The sequence below is a fragment of the Chinchilla lanigera genome, unplaced genomic scaffold, assembly GCF_000276665.1.
Source record: "Chinchilla lanigera isolate Chin_1 unplaced genomic scaffold, ChiLan1.0 scaffold00088, whole genome shotgun sequence".
Taxonomy (NCBI): Eukaryota; Metazoa; Chordata; class Mammalia; order Rodentia; family Chinchillidae; genus Chinchilla; species Chinchilla lanigera.
Window position 1 is genome coordinate 1,315,573 of NW_004955489.1, and position 21,871 is coordinate 1,337,443.

The 21,871-nt window shown below is 42.9% G+C and overlaps 1 protein-coding gene and 1 pseudogene across 3 annotated transcripts in view; one reads left to right on the plus strand and one right to left on the minus strand.

Annotated features, from left to right (window-relative positions):
* The window catches only part of Kcnh1 (potassium channel, voltage gated eag related subfamily H, member 1), a 373,266-nt gene that overhangs the window by 138,958 nt on the left and 212,437 nt on the right, over nucleotides 1-21,871 (plus strand). For all 3 annotated transcript variants that reach the window (XM_005404511.1, XM_005404512.1, XM_013504482.1), the window contains one exon: nucleotides 12,665-13,094. In XM_005404511.1, the coding sequence (XP_005404568.1) occupies nucleotides 12,665-13,094 (430 nt within the window). The remainder of the gene's footprint in view (nucleotides 1-12,664; nucleotides 13,095-21,871) is intronic.
* Nucleotides 7,194-8,376, minus strand: LOC102018737 (annotated as a pseudogene).

Below are 21,871 nucleotides of genomic sequence, written 5' to 3' on the forward strand. Positions count from 1 at the left end.
TGACCTACAAGAGGATTAGCCCTCAAGAGCTTTCAGTCTGTTTGTGAAGCTTGGATAGAGTTAAAACCATGAACAACGTGAAAGGCAAAACTCTGACCCTCATGCCAGGTGAGAGAGGGCCTTGTTACCTTAAACCCAGGAGTCCTTGAGTTGTGATCCTGTTTGAGGTAGTCTGTCTCTCTGTCTCTTCCTCAGTCATACCAAAAAATGTCGTGGGCCAACCCCAGCCCCATGACATTCTCCATGGGAATGTGGGTTGGTTTCTCTGTCCCTTGGAAACATACCCTACGCCTTGTCAAGCTCTTTTCATGAGGGTGCTCTGTCCCCTAGGGCTTTGGTTTGGGGTGCTGATCTGCATTTCACCATGCCAAGCCCCCCAATTCCTGAGGACCTCTCCCAGATCTAAATTGGCTCCTCAAGTCTTCCTTCCTCACCCCCACCTTCCCTGTGGAGGCTGTGACACAAATTCCTGGTGCTTGTTAGGAGGGTCTGTATCTGGGGCTTTCACTTCTTACTTGAAGCTTGGCATTTTATAAAGATAAGACTGAAGTAATTTTGTTTAGGGAGGGAGCATATATTGTCTTCTAAAGCCAAATTAGACTACACAGGAGACTGTGCCTCTCTTCTGCTTTATATGGAGGATTATCACACATGTGGCCCTAGCTGCTTCCTTGCTTCCTCAAATCTCACTAGTCACAGTGATGTATCCTTAATGCCAGTGTGGTTTCGTGGCACTTTCAGTCCAGGAGCGTGGCACGTGCACTGTCCGATACTCAGGCTTCAGTGCTGAAAACACCTACAGATGCAACCTTTGTGGAAGTCACTGGGATTTTTACCTCTGCGAGACCCTGACCTGCTGTCTTCTCCAAGCACTTAAATCAAATTACCCTAAAGCAAACTAAGAACACAGCTAACTCTGCTTCAAAGTCAGAGCTGCAGAACACAATGTGAATTTATTGCTTCCTTTAGTATAACAGAAAATGCATTCTGTGTTACTTGGATTCACTTTACTTCCTTGGAAGACTAAAACTTGAGATTTGTATTCTGAAAAGTTGGAGAGATCATGTAATAAAACCAAATTCTCTATTCCTTATACTTTGGACTTTATTTGACCAATGATAAAGATTTTAATTTTCAGTGCCCCTAAAAGGAAACCTTGGTAGTAAAATATCACAGCTGAAAACACAGTTTATTTCATGTTTCAAGTTGTAAACAAAAAGGAAGTAGATGGTTTTAAGCAATTATTTCTAAACTTCCTTCAGTGATTGTTTTCTTTGGAGACTGAAGATGTGCCTCTTGGGTAACATTACTGGATTAAACAAATGGAGGGCTGCAGGGGATCCTGTTTTTGGTTACAAGCTCCCCTGACACCCAGTAAACACACCTTTGCCTGAATATGGTTGGAAGACATGCTAAAGGAACTAGAAGAAAAATTCCTTTTTCCATGGCCACAGGACTTGCACTATTTAGGTTCTCTAGTTGCAGCTACCCGTGTCTGCCCTTGCATTGCATTTGTAGGCAGTGTTTTCCCAGTGGCCTGATTGCAGGCAGCACGAGGGCAGGGGATTCTGTCTTCGCTGTTTTTGTGTCACTAGCAATGCTTGGCTGTGTTCCTGTCCTAGGGTTTCAGGAAATGATTGTTGACTTGAATTAAAGAAGCCTAAGCTAAAATGTTGCAACAATGAGGAGTAAACAAATTATATTTAAGCTTCTGTGAGTAACTTCCAATAAAACCTGGTAAGCCAGTTTATTCCATTATGCCACTGAAACAATGCTGCAGTTCTCAGAATGGTGGGTCTTCATGTGACATTTATTCTTGAAGTCATCTCTGTCTTAAGGACAGCAAACAAGCTGGTTTATCTTAATAGAGTGGTAAATCCTTATACTAGTCAGGGTTTTCCAGAAAAACAGAACCAAGGGAACATACATGTATGTAAGAGGGAGCCTCCTAGAGCATCTCCCAGAATCACTGAGACTGGAGAGATGGCTGTCTGCAAGCTAGAGAGCCAGAGAACCTGGTAGAGGGGCTGCATCAGTGAGCCAGAAGTCTCAGATCAAGAGAGACCAGTGATGCAGCCTATAATCCGAGGCTAATGGCCCAAGAGGCCTCCTGTCCCAGCCCTGATGCAAGTCTGAGTTAAAAGGCCAAGGATCCTGGGGTCTGAGGTCCAAGGGTGGCAGCAGCACATAACTCACCTGCTAGGAATGAAGAATGAGAAAGAAGAGGTACTTGTGTCCCCCTTCTCCTCTTTTATTTTATTTATGTGGTGGCAGCCACGTTTAGGACAGGTCATCCCTTTGTGGTTCACTGACCCACACGCCAGTCTCTTCTGGAAACCCTAGCAGACATACTCAAAAGTGAGCTTTACATTCACTAGTCAAGTTGACACCCCAGCTAACAAACAGTCTTCATAGCAGAGCACCAGATTTATACCACCACAGCTTCTCTTTGGAAGTCACAGTTTAGGTTCCTGTTCAGTAAACATTCATTGAACATCTGCAAGGAGCTAGAACTTTAAAAATGGAAATTAAAGGTGGAGCCCGTAAAGCAAAGGGTCGAGAGCATACACTTGGGAGTCAGTTGATCTGGTTCACGTTCCGGCTCTGTCCTTTCTACCTGTGCAGTTCTGGACAAAGGATGTATGTATTCATTACAAACGAGGTATGTAATGTACTTGCCCTAAGAGGTTATGAGAATTAAGTGAGGTGATGTATGCCCTGAGTGCACGTTCTTACTGTGCCTCATACTCAGGAGTTGTTCTCACTGAAGGTGCACTTTCTGAATTCAAGGGCTGTCCTTCTAATCTAAGGTCAGTGTGACAGATGCTATTCCTACCTCAGGACATTGTGTGCTTGCTGTCCTTCCCTCTGGGACATGTTTCCCTTAGGTGCTCTGTGCTCGTGGCTTCCAATCTTATTTCCACTGGGCTACTTTTTGGTGGGAGGCAATACTGGGAATTCAACCTGGGGACATTTGTCCTGAGCTACATCCCTGGTTCTTTTTTTTATTATCATGATTTTTTGAGACAGTTGCATTAAATTGCTCAGCTGGGCTAAAACTTGCAGTCCTCCTGCCTCAGCCTCTCAGAGTACTGAGATTATAGGTGTGTGCCACTCTGTGTGGCTCTCTGGGGCCTTTTCTTAAATGCCAATATCTCAGTGAATGCCCTTTTAAAAACCGATTATCTTCCTCTTCTTGTCACTCCTTATTTTCATTTCCTGCCTAATTTTTCATCTTGTATTACAGAGCATTCACTTTGCTTATTTATTGTATTTGTTTTCTGTCTGTCCCAGCTGAATGAAAGTTTCAGAAGGGTAAGACTCCTGGTCTTGTGTGTCATTGGCCTATTGTCAGAGCTTGAACTTACGTGTGCCTCATAGTAGGTGCTTAATAAGTATTTGCTGAAAAACCTGAAGGAAGGCTCATTCAGGGGAGCTGGAGGAGGCCTGCTGCGCTTTCCTGTGGGAGTCAGGGGAGGCTTGAGGAGCACCTGTGTGTGCTGCGTGTCAGCCCCGCAGTACTCACTCTTCTTCTAAGACATGCGTGGAGCTTGTATTCCTGCATGTGGCATCTCTTCTGAATTTCTGTAATGCTACCACATCTATGTTCCTGTCTCCATTCAAGAGAAAGTGGCATTATTACTGAGGTAAGGTTAAATGTAGTATTTATCTCTAAAGGTAAACTGGTTGCATACTTTACACACTGATAGCTTTTGGTAATGCATCTGTTGTAACTCTATCCCTGAGGTACTGAAAAGTGTGTTTGAGGATAGGATTTTCTAGGTAGACAGCCAGGAGACAACCAGAACAGTGCTTGAGGCAGAAGAAAAAGCCCGACTGAAGACACAAGGGAGGGTGCAGTGTGGCTACAACAGGATGCTGGAGAGGGAAGCACAGAGATGAAGCTGTTTGGGACCTAATTACAAAGGCCCTGTTTGCAAAACCAGTGGAAATTTACCTAGAAGGCAGTGGGAAGGATTGCCTAGTGTCCTAAGTAGGGATTATTATTAAATGTTCATTTAATTACTTTCAGAACTTAATTTAAAAAAAAATAAGCAATAAATTCAAAAGAATTTGTACAGTGAAAATGCTCCTTTCCTGGGGCAATGAATATTTCTGGTGTTTTATGTATACTTCCAGAAATACTATGTGCATAGACAAGCACATATGTGTATTTCCCATTTTTATCCAATTGGCAGAAAAATTACCCATTGGAATGCTAATATGTCTTAACATCCCCCTTCTTAAAAGAACATTCAATTAAGAAATGTTTGCATAGCCGATTAAAATGTAAACACTTAGCCTTTCCCTGGAGACACCCAGAGTTCATGCTCCAAGTTAGGGAATGCGAGGCAGAGTGAGAAATGCCTGTCCCATGGACAGGCAGTCCAACGACCTGTCAGAGGATGTACCAGTGGCCCGTCCGTACAGGTAGTAAGGTCAGCAGGAATGTGTGGATTGGAAAGATGAATTTACCAGTCATTAGAGTAACTGGTGGTTAAAGCAACATTAATGGATGCAGCTTCCCAGGAAGTGGGTATATTGCTCAGAAAAGAGGGTCACCAAAACGTGCTTCCCTAACAGTGAGACTTAAAGAGAGGTGCTAAGTACTGGGATTCAAATCTTGCTGATATAAGGAAGAAAAGTTATTAAAAGGATGTTTGGTGCTCACAGAGTTTTTGAAAAGCACAAGGAAAACTTTTGGAGGCTATATGTGATGAGGAACAGTACACACTGCAGAACCAGTAATGGTGCTACCACTTGGACAGAGCCCTGGAAGACACACCGCTTAGAGCACCATCTGTGAATACTGCCTCTGGGTATGGCTTCCACAACTGTCTCCTCCTACCTCTGGGACCCAGTACTGCTGCTGTGCTCTAGCAAAAAGGGCCCCGCACAATTCATACTTTAGTTACTAATCAGTGATTGAAAAATTGCTGTCTCAGGTTCTGTGTTGGGAGATAGGCATCACCATATAAAGTAATGATTGGCCAAACAAAGAAAGGCAGTTTAGATGCTGTGTGACCATGCAGAATACCAAATGTTTATAATAAAGATTAGATACTGAAGATATAATAATTAGAATATCATTCACAACCTTAGGGGAAGTCAATTCTAGGAAATGCTGAGAGTAGATATCTGATTGTAGATTAAGAAGCAAGTGGGCAATGAGGACACTGCCCTTTTGTCTTGATTTAGGTTTCAGGAAGAACTATAAGGAAGGTTGGAGGGACAGCAAGGAGGGCACAGAGTATTGGACATGATGTAAGTAGCACAAGGTCTGATATTACAGGAAGAGAAATGGAACTGGGGAGAGTTGATGATGGTTGGGAAAAAGAGATGAGGAAATAGGGATATCGAACAAAAACCAAAGAGTAACCAGGGTGGGATAAAGTAGAATGAGAAATGAAGGGTTTTAATCATTGTGCAGAATGCTAGTGTGTAAGATTTCAGAGGTGAAATGTTTTCCAATGATGCTGTGGGGGGTCAAGGTCACTGGTGATGAGGACATTAGAGAGTAGAGTAGTGAGTAACTTTTCCTGTGGACATTCAAGTTCTCGACGCTGATGACAGAAGATGGGCTGGACAGCCAGGTGCACAGGTCCAGGAGATACAAGGCGGGGGCCGTGAGGTTGATAAACAAGATAATTAGCAAAAATGTTAAGTCCAGGTCTGGCATATTTATAAGCCACTCGATAGATGTTACCTATCACTAATCAAATCACAATAATAAGGAGGTGGAATTGCTGGATGGCTTGGATCTTGTAGGAGGGGAGACTTTTTTTTGAGTGCCAAGAAGTACTTGTTTGGAAGATGCAGGTGTCGAGTTTGAAAGCTCCTTAGTCTCAACGGTAGATGCTAAGTGGGAAGAATGGGGAAAATCAGCCTGCAAGCAGAAAGCCAGATGCCACCGGGAACATGAAGGAAGGTGGGAATGATCCGCAGGAATCCCAGGGCTTGGGGTTTTTCTCTCTGGGAGGGTGGATTCAAGGGCACTCAGTGGGAAGAAGGAGGAGAGGGATGCAGGAAAGGAGAGTTGTGAGTGCTGTGGGACTGAAAACAGTAAAACAAAGGGTCTCAAACATTTTCTAAGCTGAATTAAAGACTTAATTATTAGAGAATTCTTTTTCGTTTTAAGGAGGCTCAGGAACAATATAAAACAAGAACTTCTTCATTGTGTCATTTATCACATTGCCTGTTTTTTGCTTTGTAATGAGTGTATTAAGGAGACATTCATACATTTCAACAGTTGCTTACACTCTGATACCCAGATTTAAGCATGTGAACATATGACTTTTTTAAACATACAAGTAAAACTATTCATAATTTGCTAACTATGACCATTAAGTTACGGTTACTTTGGAGCACTACATCAAATGGGTTACAGTAAGCCTGTAACATACCTAAGGAGCACCCTCGTATATTACACATGCAAATTACCTTTCCGTGTGGTCTCTTCACTCTAACTTCAAAGCTACCCAGCTCTGAAGTCACAGCTCAAGGGCTTATCATGGTCCAAAGAGAAGGGAAAAACCACTGAACTGGTCAACCTAGTTTGATTATATACATTTGAAAAGATGGCACAGCAGAAGGGACTGCAGTCCTAGAAAGGAGGCCCTTAAGAAGCAGCATTATTATGATAAACCACTTCCTTAGAAAGGTGTCATTTCTATCACTGATATCGCAGGCTAAATTATATTTTATGCCACCCTCAAGTAACAGCTGAGGCAATAGAATGCAGAGGCGTCACAATGAGCCCCACTTAATACAAATAAGTAGACAGACCAACACTTCCACAAACTGTTTCCTTTCTTTGACTGCCAGTTAAATACAGTTTTAATCCACAGTGTAACAGTGAAGGGTCACACTCTAAAGTCAGCACATATACCTAGCATTTCAGTCTAAGCTTGTCCATGTATACAGCTGGAATCAAGTACAAGGCATGGCCTAACAGACACCAGGGTTAGGTACTTTTTACAGGCATTAAACTTCATTGTGCACACTGAAGTCATATGTACAGGGTAAAGTCGGGGCTTCTGTATTTGCATTTATTCTTCATTTAGCTTTGAAAACACTACTATAATTGAATATTGAAACAAAAACAATAGCAAGTAGTGAGCATATGATAATTATAGTCCTTCTTGCATTCACTACTGCACACTCAATGCCAGCAGTATTACTCACTGGCCCCATTAAGGGATCTGACACTGAACACCACCTCTGGGATAATGTTCCTCATCCTCATAGGCGCCTCCATTACAGTGGCACCATCTTTCCTGATTTGGATCAAAGTCTGCCAGTTGTACGTCATCCAGGTACATTAGTCTCTCTATTTCCTTCCTCTCAGGTAAGAGTTTTTGCAGCAAAGAGAGTTTATAGGAGAGAGAAAGCCGTTTGCAGGAAAGTTTAACTTAAATCCGATGATTAGACAACCCTTTTCATATGGCCTATGATAAATTGGCATGGTTTCATTTAGCAGACACTTGACGTCTCCATGCTTGACAATCTGACCTGGATGAGAGGTGATGACTATGGGCGGTTGTCAGGAGTGGATATTGGCTTTTGGAAGCCACACAGTGCTTCAACCAACTGTATATCCGTACACTTGAAAAGGTTTTCTCCTTGAGTAAAAAACAGCATGGTCCTTCTGATCTAACACGGTGGTAATACCTCCTGGCTCCAGTCCTCATTCTTGGTCTCCTTCACCATGGAATGTTATCTTCTGGCCATCTTTCATGCCTTTGTCAATACGAACTTTCTAGAATCTTGTCTCTATCTTCCTTCTGATGTAGCTTTTACATCTGTCTTTAGGACTAGTGCACTCCCCATGGCCCTGGCACTCCCTGCACACAGACTGGATTTGCTGAACCATTCCAAGTCCTATCTGATGAATTCTTATTTGTGTTCCAGTTCCTCTGCAGCTGGGACAGCACTCCACAGCTCCTTTCTTACCCCTCGCCTTCATGTTTGTCACAAATCACATTGTTTTGCAGAGCCAGTGTCCTTGTGGCACCGTTATATAAATCCTCTAAGGCAACTGAGAGCTGATGCACCACATTTTTACCTCTCCTTTCTCTCTGCATCCTTCCTCCTCCTCCTCCAAAAAACATATCAAAGACATCCACGGGGAACGGAAACCACCACCTGCTCCTCCCTCCTTAACTGCCTATTCTCCTTCTTTGTCATTTGATTCCTTTTTTTTGGCATTTGAGAGAACTTCATAAGTTTGAGAGATCTGTTTAACTTTTCTCCTTCATTTGGATTCTTATCAGGGTGATCCTTCAAAGCCGGGTTCCTATAAGCCTTTTTCAGTTCTTCTTGGGTGGCATTGGGTTTGACCCCTAAAACATTGTAGTAAGTGGTTTCTTTTACCATTTTCTGCAGGTGGCAAGTGGGCTGGGCCAGAGTAGGGGAAGCAGGAAGGAGCATGTAGCCGCAGGTCGAGCAGCCACTGCTCTGCCACCTCTCAGCGCTTTCTGGCAAGTTCCATCCACATTGCCTTTTTGAAGGCAGAATTTGGGTACTGTGGTGTCTCTACACAGACCTAGAAGCCCAGTGGATCTATCTTTGAACCCGAAAGACTGAATCTTCAATAACTCATTGTTATCAGTCTGCAACTTTTATATTTATGACAGAGAAAAAACTGGAATTGAGCAGAGAGAGAATTGGTAAACCTGGTTAGACGAGAAGGCAAGGTAAAGGCAAATGTAAGCAAATGGTTCCTTTAAGCTGGGTGATTAGGTAAGACTTGATAGCTTGCACATAAATGAGTCTGATAATGGCTAAGGGTCCACTTTCACGGAATTGAACCAGTACCACTGCAAGAGGGGGTCTTGAGTTTCCCAAAACCTTCCCTCCAGCCATAGTTGTTGGCCTCTGGAGTAGAAGCTGGCCCATAGATTCTTGTTGTTCCTTCATCCGTGTTCAACCGACCTGAAGTTCTGGCTTTTTTATAATTTCAAAGTTGTGGTGAAGAGTGCTCTGGAACTATTTAAAATGTTTGGTGGGTTTTCTGACGCAAGAAGTCTCTGGGGAAACCTCTTCCATATGGTGCTGTCATGTTTTTAGTGTACTAAAATTTTTTTAAAGTTTGGAGTATTCTGTTTTATTTATCTCATCTACTGAACTTCAGGAAAGTCAAGGGGGAACCAAATTAATGGCTTGAAATGCTTTTAAACAGCGAGAATCCCAGCTGTTACTGCAATAAAAAGAGAACTTACACAACACTATGTAAGAGTATTTGTGCACGCAGAGATAGATGACACAATGAAGTTCTTGTTTTATATTGTTGCTAAGCCTCCTTAAAATGAGAAAGAATTCTATAATAATTAAAGGTCTTTAATTCAGTTTAGAAAATGTTTGAGGCCCTTTCTGAAAAGGTGCTGTGCTTACGTGGGTCTCTTCTCTTCCAAGATCTGCCAAAACACATGACCACAAACCAGCAAAACTGTTCTTTGATAGTTTGGAGACAAGAAGTCTGAAATTAAGGTGTCTGCAAGGCCATGGGTAGAACCTTCTTGGCTTCTGGTGTTTCCAGTGATCCTTGAGGTTCCTTGGTGTGAAGATGCAGTGCTCCGACTCTGTGTCTGCATCAGTGACATTGTGTTTTTCCTGTATGTCCCTCTTATCTCTTCTTATAAAGCCAACTACTTCAGGGTAGCCCTATCTTTACTAAGTAGGCCAGAGTGACCCTATGTCCAAATGAAATCATGTTCATTTGGAGTTTCTGAGAAAGACATAGATTTTGAAGGCAAATCTATTCAATCCAATATAGGAACTCCTAGAATTTGTAAGAAATGACTTTTTCCTTCAGGAAGATACAGATGGGGACATCAGTACAGAAAACTACCATGCAGGGTAGTGTGCAGTGGTGATGGTACAGAGTACTGTGGGTATGCAGAGGAACTGGGGAGTGGTTGCGACTAGGGTGATCATGCAAGGCTTCAGGGTGGAGTTGGTGAACAGCCTGAAAGACGACCAATGCACCAGCTGGCGGTCATGGGACAGCCAGGCATTCTGGGCTGAAGAACTAGTGTGAGCAGGCCCGGGGTGCATTTGTGCATCCACAATGTGGAATTCCTGAGATGCCTAGAGTGTCTGGCTAGAGGACAGCATGGCACCTGAGTAGGGGTTGCAGGTATTGCACTGGCCACTGGGAAGGGACAGGGGAGGGAGGAAGAATGAAGTGAGGAGAAGGTCAGGAAAGCAGCATGGGGATTTCTGAGAGAGTCAAGGGCAAAGTTCCAGCAGAGGCAGGTGACTGTTCCTTCAGGGGCCTACAGAGATAGAAATGTTGCTGTGGATTTGAGTGAGGAAAAATGACAAGGCAGTTTTGCCCTTGATCATAAGTTCTCCTTCAGAGTAGAACTCCTTTAAAAGATGATTTTAGCGACTTCTTTATGAGGAGGTGGGGAGGAGGTGGCTGCTTACATGGTGTTTGATTTTTGAGTCATCAGAAATGCTCCTTTGACTCCCCAAATACCCCCTGGATCTAGGCAGTGGATGCTTTTAATTCTACTGTTGACAGTTGTTTCCCCTCTGTTAGAAGGCAAATGCTTTCTGGGAGAGGATATCCATTTACTGTCAGTCTGTTGCACCTTAATAAGAGGCATTTTTCTCAGCCTTTTGTGCATTGGTAGGCTTTTGAGAAAATCATAAGGCGGGAAAAGGAGACCATGGGGAGGAATCGTGGCCATACCAATATGTAAACTGTGTCAGTCTTAACTAACCCTAAGCACGTAGTCCCATGATCAAGAAAATTCTGCTATGATTCTTGAGTTAAGCCTTTTGCTAGTATATTTTAGTCAAGACATGATTATTTTTGTCCTAGTTTTATGGTTATGAAACTGTTTTGTATTTAAAAGGAGTAATCTCACCTCTCCCACTCTCACCTCAACAAAGATAATTAGTGTGGCAGCCTTCTTTCTGGTCTGTTTTGGGGAGACTATGCTGGGTAGGGCTGGTGTGTATACATGACAGAAGAACTCTGTGTCAGAGGAAGGTCACACTAAGTTTGGGTGGCTTATTTCAGAAGTTTATTCCTCATTCACATCATACTGCAGTTCAAAGTGAGTGGTAGGGTGTTCCCTACAGTTTTTCAAGGACACAGGCACTTTCCATACTGTTATCCACAGTCTTTATGGCATTATCTCAAGCCTCAGGGCCCCTAACTTTTCTGCAAGCCAGGGGAAAAGAGGTGTGCCTTGGCCTACAAGGGACACATCTGTACCTCACATTCCACCGATGGGCACTAGTCCCCGGGGCCACCCTGATGAAAGGAGACTGGGAGACAGTTTGGCTGTGCACCCAGGAAGAGGAACAGCTCTGGGAGTCTCTCATTCACACAGGTACAGCAAGAGACATTTCTGTGTCTTGCTTCTGTCTGTGATATAACTTGACCTTTGGGGCTGTCATGAAGAGGATAATGCACCAGCTGCAACCTAGAAACTGCCTTCTGTTTAGAAAAGTGAAAAGTCACTCACTCTGCTGGGTAAAGGATGTCTTTCCCTAGATTTTTTGCTGTGTAAGGGAGGACAGAGTCTTGACTAAAAAATACTTGTTTTGTTTGTTTTCTTTATTTGCTTTGGTTGGGAGTAAGAAGAAGTTCATGGAAATTTTCTATGCGTACATCTTGGAATAATCTTAGAACAGGAGTTTTGGGTTTCAGTGATGTGGCTTCTTTAAAACATTTTACTTACCCTTGGAGATGAGAGTATGTTATTGTTTGTAGGAGGGTGAGGGATCCTGTACTCCATCTCCTTCATTTATGTAGACAGAAGCACTGAGAGGTAATTGTGTTGCCCAGATTTACAGCAAGGCAGCGGCACACACAGGTATCAATCTCCATGTTACAGATTTCTGTTCTGGTGATCTTTCCACTACCATCAGGCTGTTCATAGAGAACTACGATGTGGTTAGCATCACTGGCCTGGTGGGGTTGGTGAGTGTCAGCTAGCAAGGGCAGAGGCTGGGCCCAGTGGAACAGAAGAGTCTTCAGAAAACTTGGCTTCCTTGTTTGAGCATATTTAGGTTGATGATGTCTGTATAATCCCTGGCCTGGAAAGAGTTTGTAACTTTCCTGAGGAAACAGTCTTAATTATTTATTCTTCTCAGATGTTTTTTAAATTTTAACTTTTTATCTGTGTTTATTTTTAAATACTTTTTTTGAATTATAAAGTAACACTATAGAAATTAAGTAAATATATGCAAGTATAACAAAAATATATATAAATGTAACAGACCTTGCCTGAATTTCCATAACTTGACAATGCATTATATGTATATGCTTATATACAATGGTTTGAGATTGTGCAATATAAAATAATATTATGCAACCTCTAAAATATGTCATATTATGCAATATGAAATATTGTGCAGTCCTTAAAAGTTGTTTTAAGATAAATAATAATATAGAAAGAGTCTCATATATATTTGTATATTTTTGCATAATACTAATACTATTTGCTTATTTGCTTTTTAATGGAAATAAAAAGAAAGAGCTCTGCATTCCTTATACTTTATAAAAAAATTCTAAGTTTTCAAAGGTTGCATAATAATGCATCTCATGAGAATATACTATACTTAAAATAATGGCTGCAGTGGGGAGAAGGGTAAGGAGTGACTCTTTGATTCTCTGGCTATGATGCTGTTCCTCTTCTCCCAGGGCATCAGCAGCCTGTTCAGCTCTCTGAAAGTTGTCCGGCTGCTCCGTCTTGGGCGAGTGGCCCGTAAACTGGACCACTACATTGAATATGGAGCTGCTGTGCTGGTGCTGCTGGTCTGTGTGTTTGGGCTGGCTGCACACTGGATGGCCTGCATCTGGTACAGTATTGGGGACTATGAGATCTTCGATGAGGACACCAAGACGATCCGCAACAACAGCTGGCTGTACCAGCTGGCGATGGACATTGGCACTCCTTACCAGTTTAATGGGTCTGGCTCAGGAAAGTGGGAAGGTGGTCCCAGCAAGAACTCAGTCTACATCTCCTCGTTGTATTTTACCATGACCAGCCTCACCAGTGTGGGCTTTGGGAACATTGCCCCGTCCACAGACATCGAGAAGATCTTCGCAGTAGCTATCATGATGATTGGCTGTAAGTAGAACTGTGCTGGAGTGGGCAGACCTTCTTTGTAAGTTTTATTGTTATTTGTACATGTTTGCAGTACACAGTGATTACTTTCATTGTGGTGAGCTGGTCCATGTATGTAACACATCCTAGTTCTTTTCCATCCCCCTTTCCTCTCTCTCCTCCCTCCCTCCATCTCTTGGTCCACTTCCTTTTTGAAAAAGATCTATCTCCCCGTTTCCTATGACCTATCTTTTATTTTACTCTTTATTTATATTTTGGGTTTCTCATATAAGAGAAGCCATGTGATCTTTAAGCTTGTGTGTCTGATTTATTTCACTTAACATTATGGCCTCAAGGTGCACCCATTTTCCTACAGATGACTCATGGTGGGCGTGCCTGCTGGCCATCCCTGCTGCTAGCTGGAAGTAGGGCAGTGGCTACTGTGCCAGCAGGATCAGGGGTATAATAACTCAAAATAAGGGACAGAGCTTTTCATTAACACTAGCTTCAAAATGTTGCTAATAACTAAGGGTCATAAGTGTGCACTACAAAACAAATTGAGGAAATACGAAAGAATGTGCAGTAGAAAGTGAAGGCTATTCCTAACTCCGTCTATCAGAAATAACTACTATTACTTTTTGGTGCGTTCCCTTGGAAAGTATTTTCTATGCATATCTGAACACATAGGTGCAGAGTTTCATAAAGTTAAAATGAGGTATGTTATACATTTTGTGAAGTGTTTCTAGCACAGTGAATTATGGAAAGCTTTGCATATCAGTTTAGTTTTGCCTTTTCAATAAAAGATATGTAGCGTGATGTTTGATATACAGAGTGAAATGGTTGCTCCAGCAAAGCAAATTAATATATCCATCTTTTCACCTCGTTATCATTTTTGTTTTTCTTCTTTTTGATAAGAGTTCTTGAAGTCTGTCAGCAAGTTTCTAATATTCGTTGTAGTATTACTAACTGTTTATGCTGCAGTGTCAATTTAAACATAGCTAGAGGTCAGCACAGAACGATACAGTATGAGAAAAATGTTAAAAAGGCATGTAAAATATTTCCTTAATTATCTTCTATTTTGATTATATATCAAGTTGATAATATTTTGGGTTACATGAAATACTCTGTTACAATTAATGAAATTTTTCTTTTTCCTTTTAAATATGACTTGTAGGAGAATTTTAAATCTTATTTCTATTGGATAACAGTAGTCTAGATCAACAATTTTGATGTCTGCCTACTAGCTGAAAAATTGTTCAACTCAGCAACAGAACATGCACACACATATTCCAAGGGGAAAAAAGGCTCTTGTTCAATTGGAAGAGAATAGATTAAAAGCAACTTTCCTCGGTTAAAAATTAACCCATTCTTGGGGCAGGGTCATTCACTCATTGACCACTGTGAGGTCTGGAAATCACTTTTGACTGCAAACAGTAAACTCCCTTCACTGAAGGGAGCCTTAGCGATGGGAGACCTGGTTACCTAGACAAAAGAAAGAAGCTGAGTGACTTGGACTCATCGTGAAGCTGCCAAGTGTGGCCTATTGATGCTTTTGTGACAATGGGGACATGGAACAGGGCAGTCCTGGTGGAACTCTCATTTGGATAGTAGTCTGGTTGCACAGGGGGACTCTTGGGCCCGGGATCAGCAGCAGAAACCGTGTTGCCTAATGCGCTTTTTCACGATGAAGTCGATGAATTAATTGTACCTGAGGCTGTAGCCGTGCTTACTTTGTTGAGCTGACTGGAGATCCTGCATCCTGTTTTCTGTGTGGATTTTATTAGCCCAGGTTGTCACCTTTGCTGCTTACCACCTGCCTTGTCCCAGCTACCTCATCCCATCTGATGCAGTTCTTTTGTGAAGGCCTCTCTGCCAGCAGTTTGCCTGAGAGTACGTACAGAGTGTGTCTGAAGGGTGATTGATTGATGGGACACGTGTGTCCATGAAGCTCTTGCGTCTGCTCCTTGCTTTAAAATGAATTTTAACAGAGATGATTTCCTGGCCATAGGACACAGTGTTAAGGATTTGTGGGTGGCTAATTGCTTCACTTTAATTAGAACTTGAGGAGGTTTTTCATGTCGCAGGAAACACTTCTAGAAAGGTTTTAGTGTCAGCTGCGCTCATTTCCTCATCAGAGCTTGCAGGGTTTTTATTTTATTTTTGTTTTGTTATGTGTGCGGGACGGGGTGGGGATGGACCCAGTGCCCTGTGGCTGCTAAGTATGTGCTCCTCCACTGAGCTGTACCCCTAGCTTACTTGCAGCACATTTTTGAGGCTTAAGAGTATTGAGTAATCAACTAGATGCATCATGCTCAGGACAAGATTTTGTTCTCAGTGGAGAGATGAGATGCTTTGTCAATTAGAAGCCATCATTATAGCCATTACAGAGAATTTGCTAAGAGTGGTCAGTTACAAAATGGGCCTATTTCAAAGGCTCCCCAAAGGCTTTCAAATACCAAATTTCCCTGCAACTTTTTACCTAGAAGAAAAGAGCTCTGGTGGCAGCATAATAAGGATAAGTAGTTTTTTTCTCCAAAACCAAACTATGGGGAACATAATTTCCTAAGTATCCAGGGGAAACTCAGTTATTACCACTTGTTTTGTTTTGCACCTTCTCAGAGTCAGATGATGTTTGCATTTCTTTATATAAAAGTTTAATACACAGATAGTCCCCTCTGCAGCATGCAGCCTTGTGTGATGTTTGATGAAGTGACTCTATTAATAGCTTTCTGAACACTTGTTATTTTGCCAGGCACAGTGCTAGTGCACTGCACACGATTCCTTATTGACTATGACAACTGTGTACATTAGAGATAATTACCTCTATTTTATAAGGCTCCAAGAAGCTAACTGATTTTCTCAAGAATGTGGGGCTGATGGGCAGGAGCGAGAGGGTACAGGTCTGGCCCTTCTCTATGACAGTGCTAGGGTTATAACAGTGTTGTGTTGTGATGGGAACATCCAGCCTCTGACAATCTTCCACGCTTCTCACTGACATGCTGAAAATGCCCTCTGTAAACTCTAGCAGCCGGCAGTTTCTGTGGTGGAAACTTTTTCTATGATTGTTGTTGTTGTCATTTTAATTTAACAACAAGATTATGTTACAGACTCTGAGGGCTGGGTGCTTAGGAAACCAGCCATTTTTCAGCAACCTGTCACTTACAGTTACATCTGTTTCACTTCCCATGTGACACATGCCTGACAAATTTTTGTGCTAACAAGAAAGTTATTGCCCTCTGCGTAATGAATGGTAATTATCCTTGTATACTCACATTCTGAACAACCTTTGTTCAGGATAACTGCTGATATCTTATTAGATTTACGGGATTCTGTTATCCTGTCTGCCTGTACACACTTCTCTCGTGCCTGTACGGCTCATAAGGTCAGACTGGCAGCAGAATTGGGATTACGCTGCGCGGGCACATTAGTCACCGTCTGCATTTCTTCCAAGGCTCTCTGTTGCCTCCCTGCTAGGTCACTGTGGCAGTCACTAAGGGGTGGGCTGGGGGAGAAACACAGGGCCCATAAACTTCTAAAATACTGATTATGTTATGATTTTTTTCTTCTTTGCAGTAAAATTCACTGTATTTCCTGTCTATTCTATTGCAGTGCATCAGCCATAATGTAGATTACCTGAGGTTTTTGTCCCTTCTTTTTTGCTTGGACTATCCCATTACAACTGGGCTTATTCTCTAGAGGATGCTAGGAAGCAAAAAAAATAAATATTTGCAAAGTAGCCACTTTTCTCAGTGCTAATAAAAATTTTCATGAAGAGGTAAAATCTGTTGGCTAATTTAAGTCTTTTTTCCAGTGCTGATTTTTTAATTAGTACATATTTGCAGCACATAATTAGTACATGCATTGTGGGGAGTCTGCACATGCACATAATGCATCTTAATTCTTTTTTACCCCCTTCTGCTCCCCTCCATCACCACTCCCTCCTCCTCTTGTTCTCTCTTCCTTGTTTCCTTTTATATTTGTAGGAAAATGAGTGCATATCGGTGCCATTATGTTAAGCGAAATAAATCAGACACATATGCTTAAATATTGCATTGTTTCTCTCATGTGAGAAACCTAAAATATAAATAAATGAAAGAGCAAAATAAAAGTAAGTTTTTGTGCTTAGCTATGGGTGAGGTACATCATGGTGCCTGTAGCTGTCTGGTTTTGTGTCTGACATCCAGTGTTGGTTCTTGGCCTGGATCAGGGGCAAGCCAGCCCCTGCCAGGACCTCCTGTCCCTCCTTGGGTGTGTCTGTGTGTCTCCTGCAGGAGCTCACCCTGGGGCATGGTAAGTAGACTCCTGTGTTTATACCCAAGCCTCTCCTGGGTGTTAATAGTGCTGAGAAAAGCGGAAGACTCTTCAGTGATCACATGCTGAGCACCGTGCCTGGTAGGTAGCAGTTTGGACACGAGGTTTGGAGTACAGTGTTAGAGCTGCTGTCCTCAAGGGGTTGGAAGCCCTTGGTGGTGGAAATGAGTGTGGACAGAGCAGGCCCTATCAGTTGACCAGCCAGTGACAAAGGCCCCTGGGCTTGGAGTCTTCACCATGGCTGAGCATTGCCCCAGCTGCCACGGGGCTCCTCAGAGGAAGAAGAATTGGCAGGGGCAGAGCCCTGTTACCTTGGTCTCAGCTTAGGGACACATTCCTGTCTTGAGCAGTTCTTCAGGAGAATTTGATGGTGAGGAGACAGTTGCCATTTTCTAAAGATGGGCCTGCACTTTTCTGCCTCTCTCCTCATAATGCCATGCTGTCATCCTGTCACCCTAAGGAAGCTGCATCCAGTTCTCTGTCTCTCTGAAAATGGCAGGGGTCTAGACACTGCGCTCCTCCTCCAGACACTCTCTGCCCTCAGGTCTCACATGTGGTTTCCTGCCTCAGTGTTGCATCACACCAAAATCTTGGAATCCACGTCTTTCTTCCAAGTTCACCCCCAGCTCCGTAAGACCCTAGCTGACTTGATGCTAAAGGACTCTTATGAGCAGAGCCCCTCCTTTTACCTGATCAATTTTCAGACATACTCCCCCTACCTGGGACACTCCCCCACAGCCACAGGGCCTACTCCCAAGGTTTCCCTATATTGCCTCTCTCCTGGTGGGGGGTACAGACACTAGTAACTGCACCCCTGGTCACTTGACCCCATTACCTCACCCACTGTTACCCCACCCATGCTTTGTGGCCTTTTTGTGAGTATTGTCACTTGCATTTAGATATGGGCTCTTCCCTGCCTCTTTCATGACCTTAATATTTCTTATTTCTTTACTTTTGCTGAAAATTTGTGTCATATATCTTTGGCAGTACTAGAGAAACTCAGGGCCTTCATGCTAAGCTATAGCCCCAATATATTTTTGTTTTTTAATTTGGAGACAGGGTCTTACTAAGTTGCTAAGTTGCCCTACTTGTGATCCCACTGCCTCAGCCTACCAGAGTCCTGGAATTACAGGTATGTAATACCACCCCAGCTTGAAAATCTCTTGTATTCTGCTCCAGTATACTTACTTTTCTAAAAATTATATGGGTCATAGTTCCTAGGAGTTTGCAAATATTCTCTTAAAATTTATTGACTTGCTAATTCTGAACTGTTGAAAAGGCACGGGACACTGGGGAAGGAGTCTTTGATGATACTGAGAAAGCTTCTTTATTTTAGCGTATGGGTTCTGATGTTGGACAGAGACCCCGAGCATGTTTCCTAAAGTTTAGGCTCCATCTGGCTCCCACCACAGCACCAGAGACCCAGAGTTCTCTGCTGAATTCACACATGACTTCCATATTGGGATCCCATATGCCATATGCTTCAGTCATATGTTCATTTTTTTCTAGAAAGTTGAAAGAAGGGAAAGGGAGGAAGGCTGGTCACATGCCTTCCTTCTGAGACCAAAACTGGGAATTTGTATTAGTTGGATGGAATTTGGTATTTGGCCACATCTAGCTGCAAGAGAGACTGGGAATGTATTCTTTTTTCGGGGTGGTTGTTTGTCCAGGGAGAAATACATAGAAAGGAGAAAGATACTGGGGGGAGTGGTTAGCAGCATCTGCCTTAGCTTTCTTCCTCCTGCTCTTCCTCCTTCTTCTGCTCATTTTCCATCAGTTGACACCAGCAGACTTTTCCCCCAAGGCAGCAAACCCTGTTGGAACTTCACCCTCAAGTTGCTACTTAGGAGATGTTGACTCAAGTACTGTATTTGCTCTGTGCTTTTGTGTTTGTTGATTAAAGGTTAAAGGCTATCCTGACAATCTCACTTGGTGGGGAGTGAAAACAAAATGAGATGATGATGTATGACAACCTTTAAAAGAAAGTTGAAACTTTTACATGCAGAAGTCATGATTTTTAGTGTTGTTAGTAACAGTAGCTATTTCTTGCTCTTCCCAGTTAATTTTTTCTTTCCTGTTCTTAGAAAAAAGAAAATAATAATTGCTGCTCTCTTCTCAACAACATGGGAACACTATTTAATTTCATTTTTAGTTTATATTTATTTTGGGAAATGGGCCAGCATTCAGAATTTTCTGGGAGAAGTAACCACTCATTTGTTCTCACAGTTCTTTTCTGCCCAGCAAATCAGATGGTTTTCTCTAAAATCTGATTTTAAAAGAATTCTGCCTACCACTGTGCATTTCTGTAGAGTAGCCCCACCTTTGATATAACCTTGGGCTGCCTTCTGTCTTTTACATTCTTCTCTCCTATCCTCTAGAAAACTAACGCTGGTTCTTCCCAGGCTCTACTGAGGCCTTAGTTTCATGCTCTTGGGCGCGATGGGCCCTGTGTTGGGTTTATTTAATGGCACTTACTTTAGATCTCTTTATGGACTTTCTTCTGGCATCATAGTTACCTTTTCCACCTGCTGCATATTTTATCCAGTTCCAGGAAGACTCCTGGCTTCCAGAGAGCAGGTCTGTGAGTTTTCCTGCTCTTACTCTTCTTGTGCCTATGCACATTTTGCTAGAGTGTGGGGGAATGTGGTTTTGGCTGCCAGTTATCTCTGTCTTTGATGTAATACTCTGACCATTGACAGTTTCTTCAACGGAAGATGGGTACCACTGGAGGTGGAGGAACAAAACAGTGCAAAGTGCGTAACACAGGTGGGCATTTGCTTACACTGAGGGAGAATGCTCTCCAGCTCCTCTTCCTCCTGCCCACAACAAGGATCAGCAAACCATGATGTTTTGCAACCCTTCCTTAGTTCTGTGGCTGTGACCTATCTTAAGAGAAGTTGAACTTGACAAAATATCAGGTGCATTGTAGTATTTAATGTGAAGGTCGTTCAGTATATCAGGATATGAGGTTTCCTGGATGCAGAACATCTTTTAAAGAAAGGCCCAGCAGCAGAGCAAGTTAGGGGCAGCTTTTATGTGGAAAGTCCTTTTGTGTCACTGGGGAGGTTTCCCAGACCTGATGGGCCAGATCTTTGCTGTGCAGAACACAAGACCAGAGTGGCAAGAAAGCCTTCTCAGAGAGAAGGAGAGAAGGGACTCAGAAGAGTCGTGCTGTGAGCACCCCACACAGGTAGGATGTCACACTGGGAACCTTTTACTACCCAGCAACCCTGCAAATGGACTTCTTACTTATCTGTATTTTATGGATAGAAAACTGAGACTCAGAAACATGAAATACTTATGCCAGGTCACAGGTACAGACAGCTGGATTGAATTCTGATTCCAGTTTCATCTGACCACAAAATCTTTCCCTTTGTGTTCTTGCTCCCCTTGGTGATTATTCTGGGGTGTGGTGGGGTAAGTGTCTTTGTGATGTGTAGTGCTGGGAGGTACAAAGTGGGGAAGAGGAGTGAGGGCAGTGGAGAGATGGCGGGGGGAGGTACTTTTCCTGGAAGGTATTTCTGTTATCTTGAATTATAATGGTGGTGAAAACCGTGTCTGCTTGCTTGTGCTAAGGGAGGACTGCGTCCTGGTTTGTAGCTGTGTTGCTGCACTGCCAGAAGAATCTGCAGCAAGCTTTAACATTAGAAAGTGCTGAGAATGGATGCTAATTGAAGAGGCATATTGTCTGTGACCTCATAGGTACCCACGTTATTTGCAAAATTCCTTTCCTTTTTAACAATACAGTTTCCATGTAAGTGAAAATGGAGGTGCTGCTGGAATCTGATCTTTTGTTTCTGCTTTGCTTGTATGTCTGTTTTTGTCTTTGAAACTCATGATGCTCCATGGGGCAGGTAGCATTCCTGCACTTTATAGATGAGGAGACCAGGTGTAACTTGGTGCACAGCTTGTGAGACGCGGAGTTGGGCTCATGTGTCCCAGCACTGCTGCTCTGGCTCTGTCAGTCTGCCAGGATTGTGGCTGGTTCTTGTAGCTGTAGATTGTTGGTTATGCCCGTGGATCATAGCGATGGGCCGTTCTGTGTCCTGGGAAGTGGAGGAGTGGTGATTGTAGTGATGAGTGCTCAAGGCCTCCACTCCACCTTTAGCTGAGGGTCTTGGATAATCTCATTCACACCCTGCTGCCTACTTTTTGTCAAACATTTACTGTGGCTCTCAACTTACAGATTGATAGGCAGCTAGAAAAACGACTCTAGAGAACACAATTTCCCTTTCCTTCTCTAAAATTGGCGGGAAGAGGAAAGTTTCTAAAACTACATGAATAAGCATGTCTCTGAGAACAACAGTTCTATCTACCTGCAATTCCCAGAACCTCAAGCAGCAGCTCCCTGTGTACTTCTGTGGTCATGTGAGACCCTGCCAGGTGCCAGGCGCTGTGTGAGTACTGACGATGGAGTGGTGAATGAGGGGTGTGAGCTCTGACGCGAAGGCAGTGAGCACACAAGGGCACGGGTCTTCACCAAGGAAAGG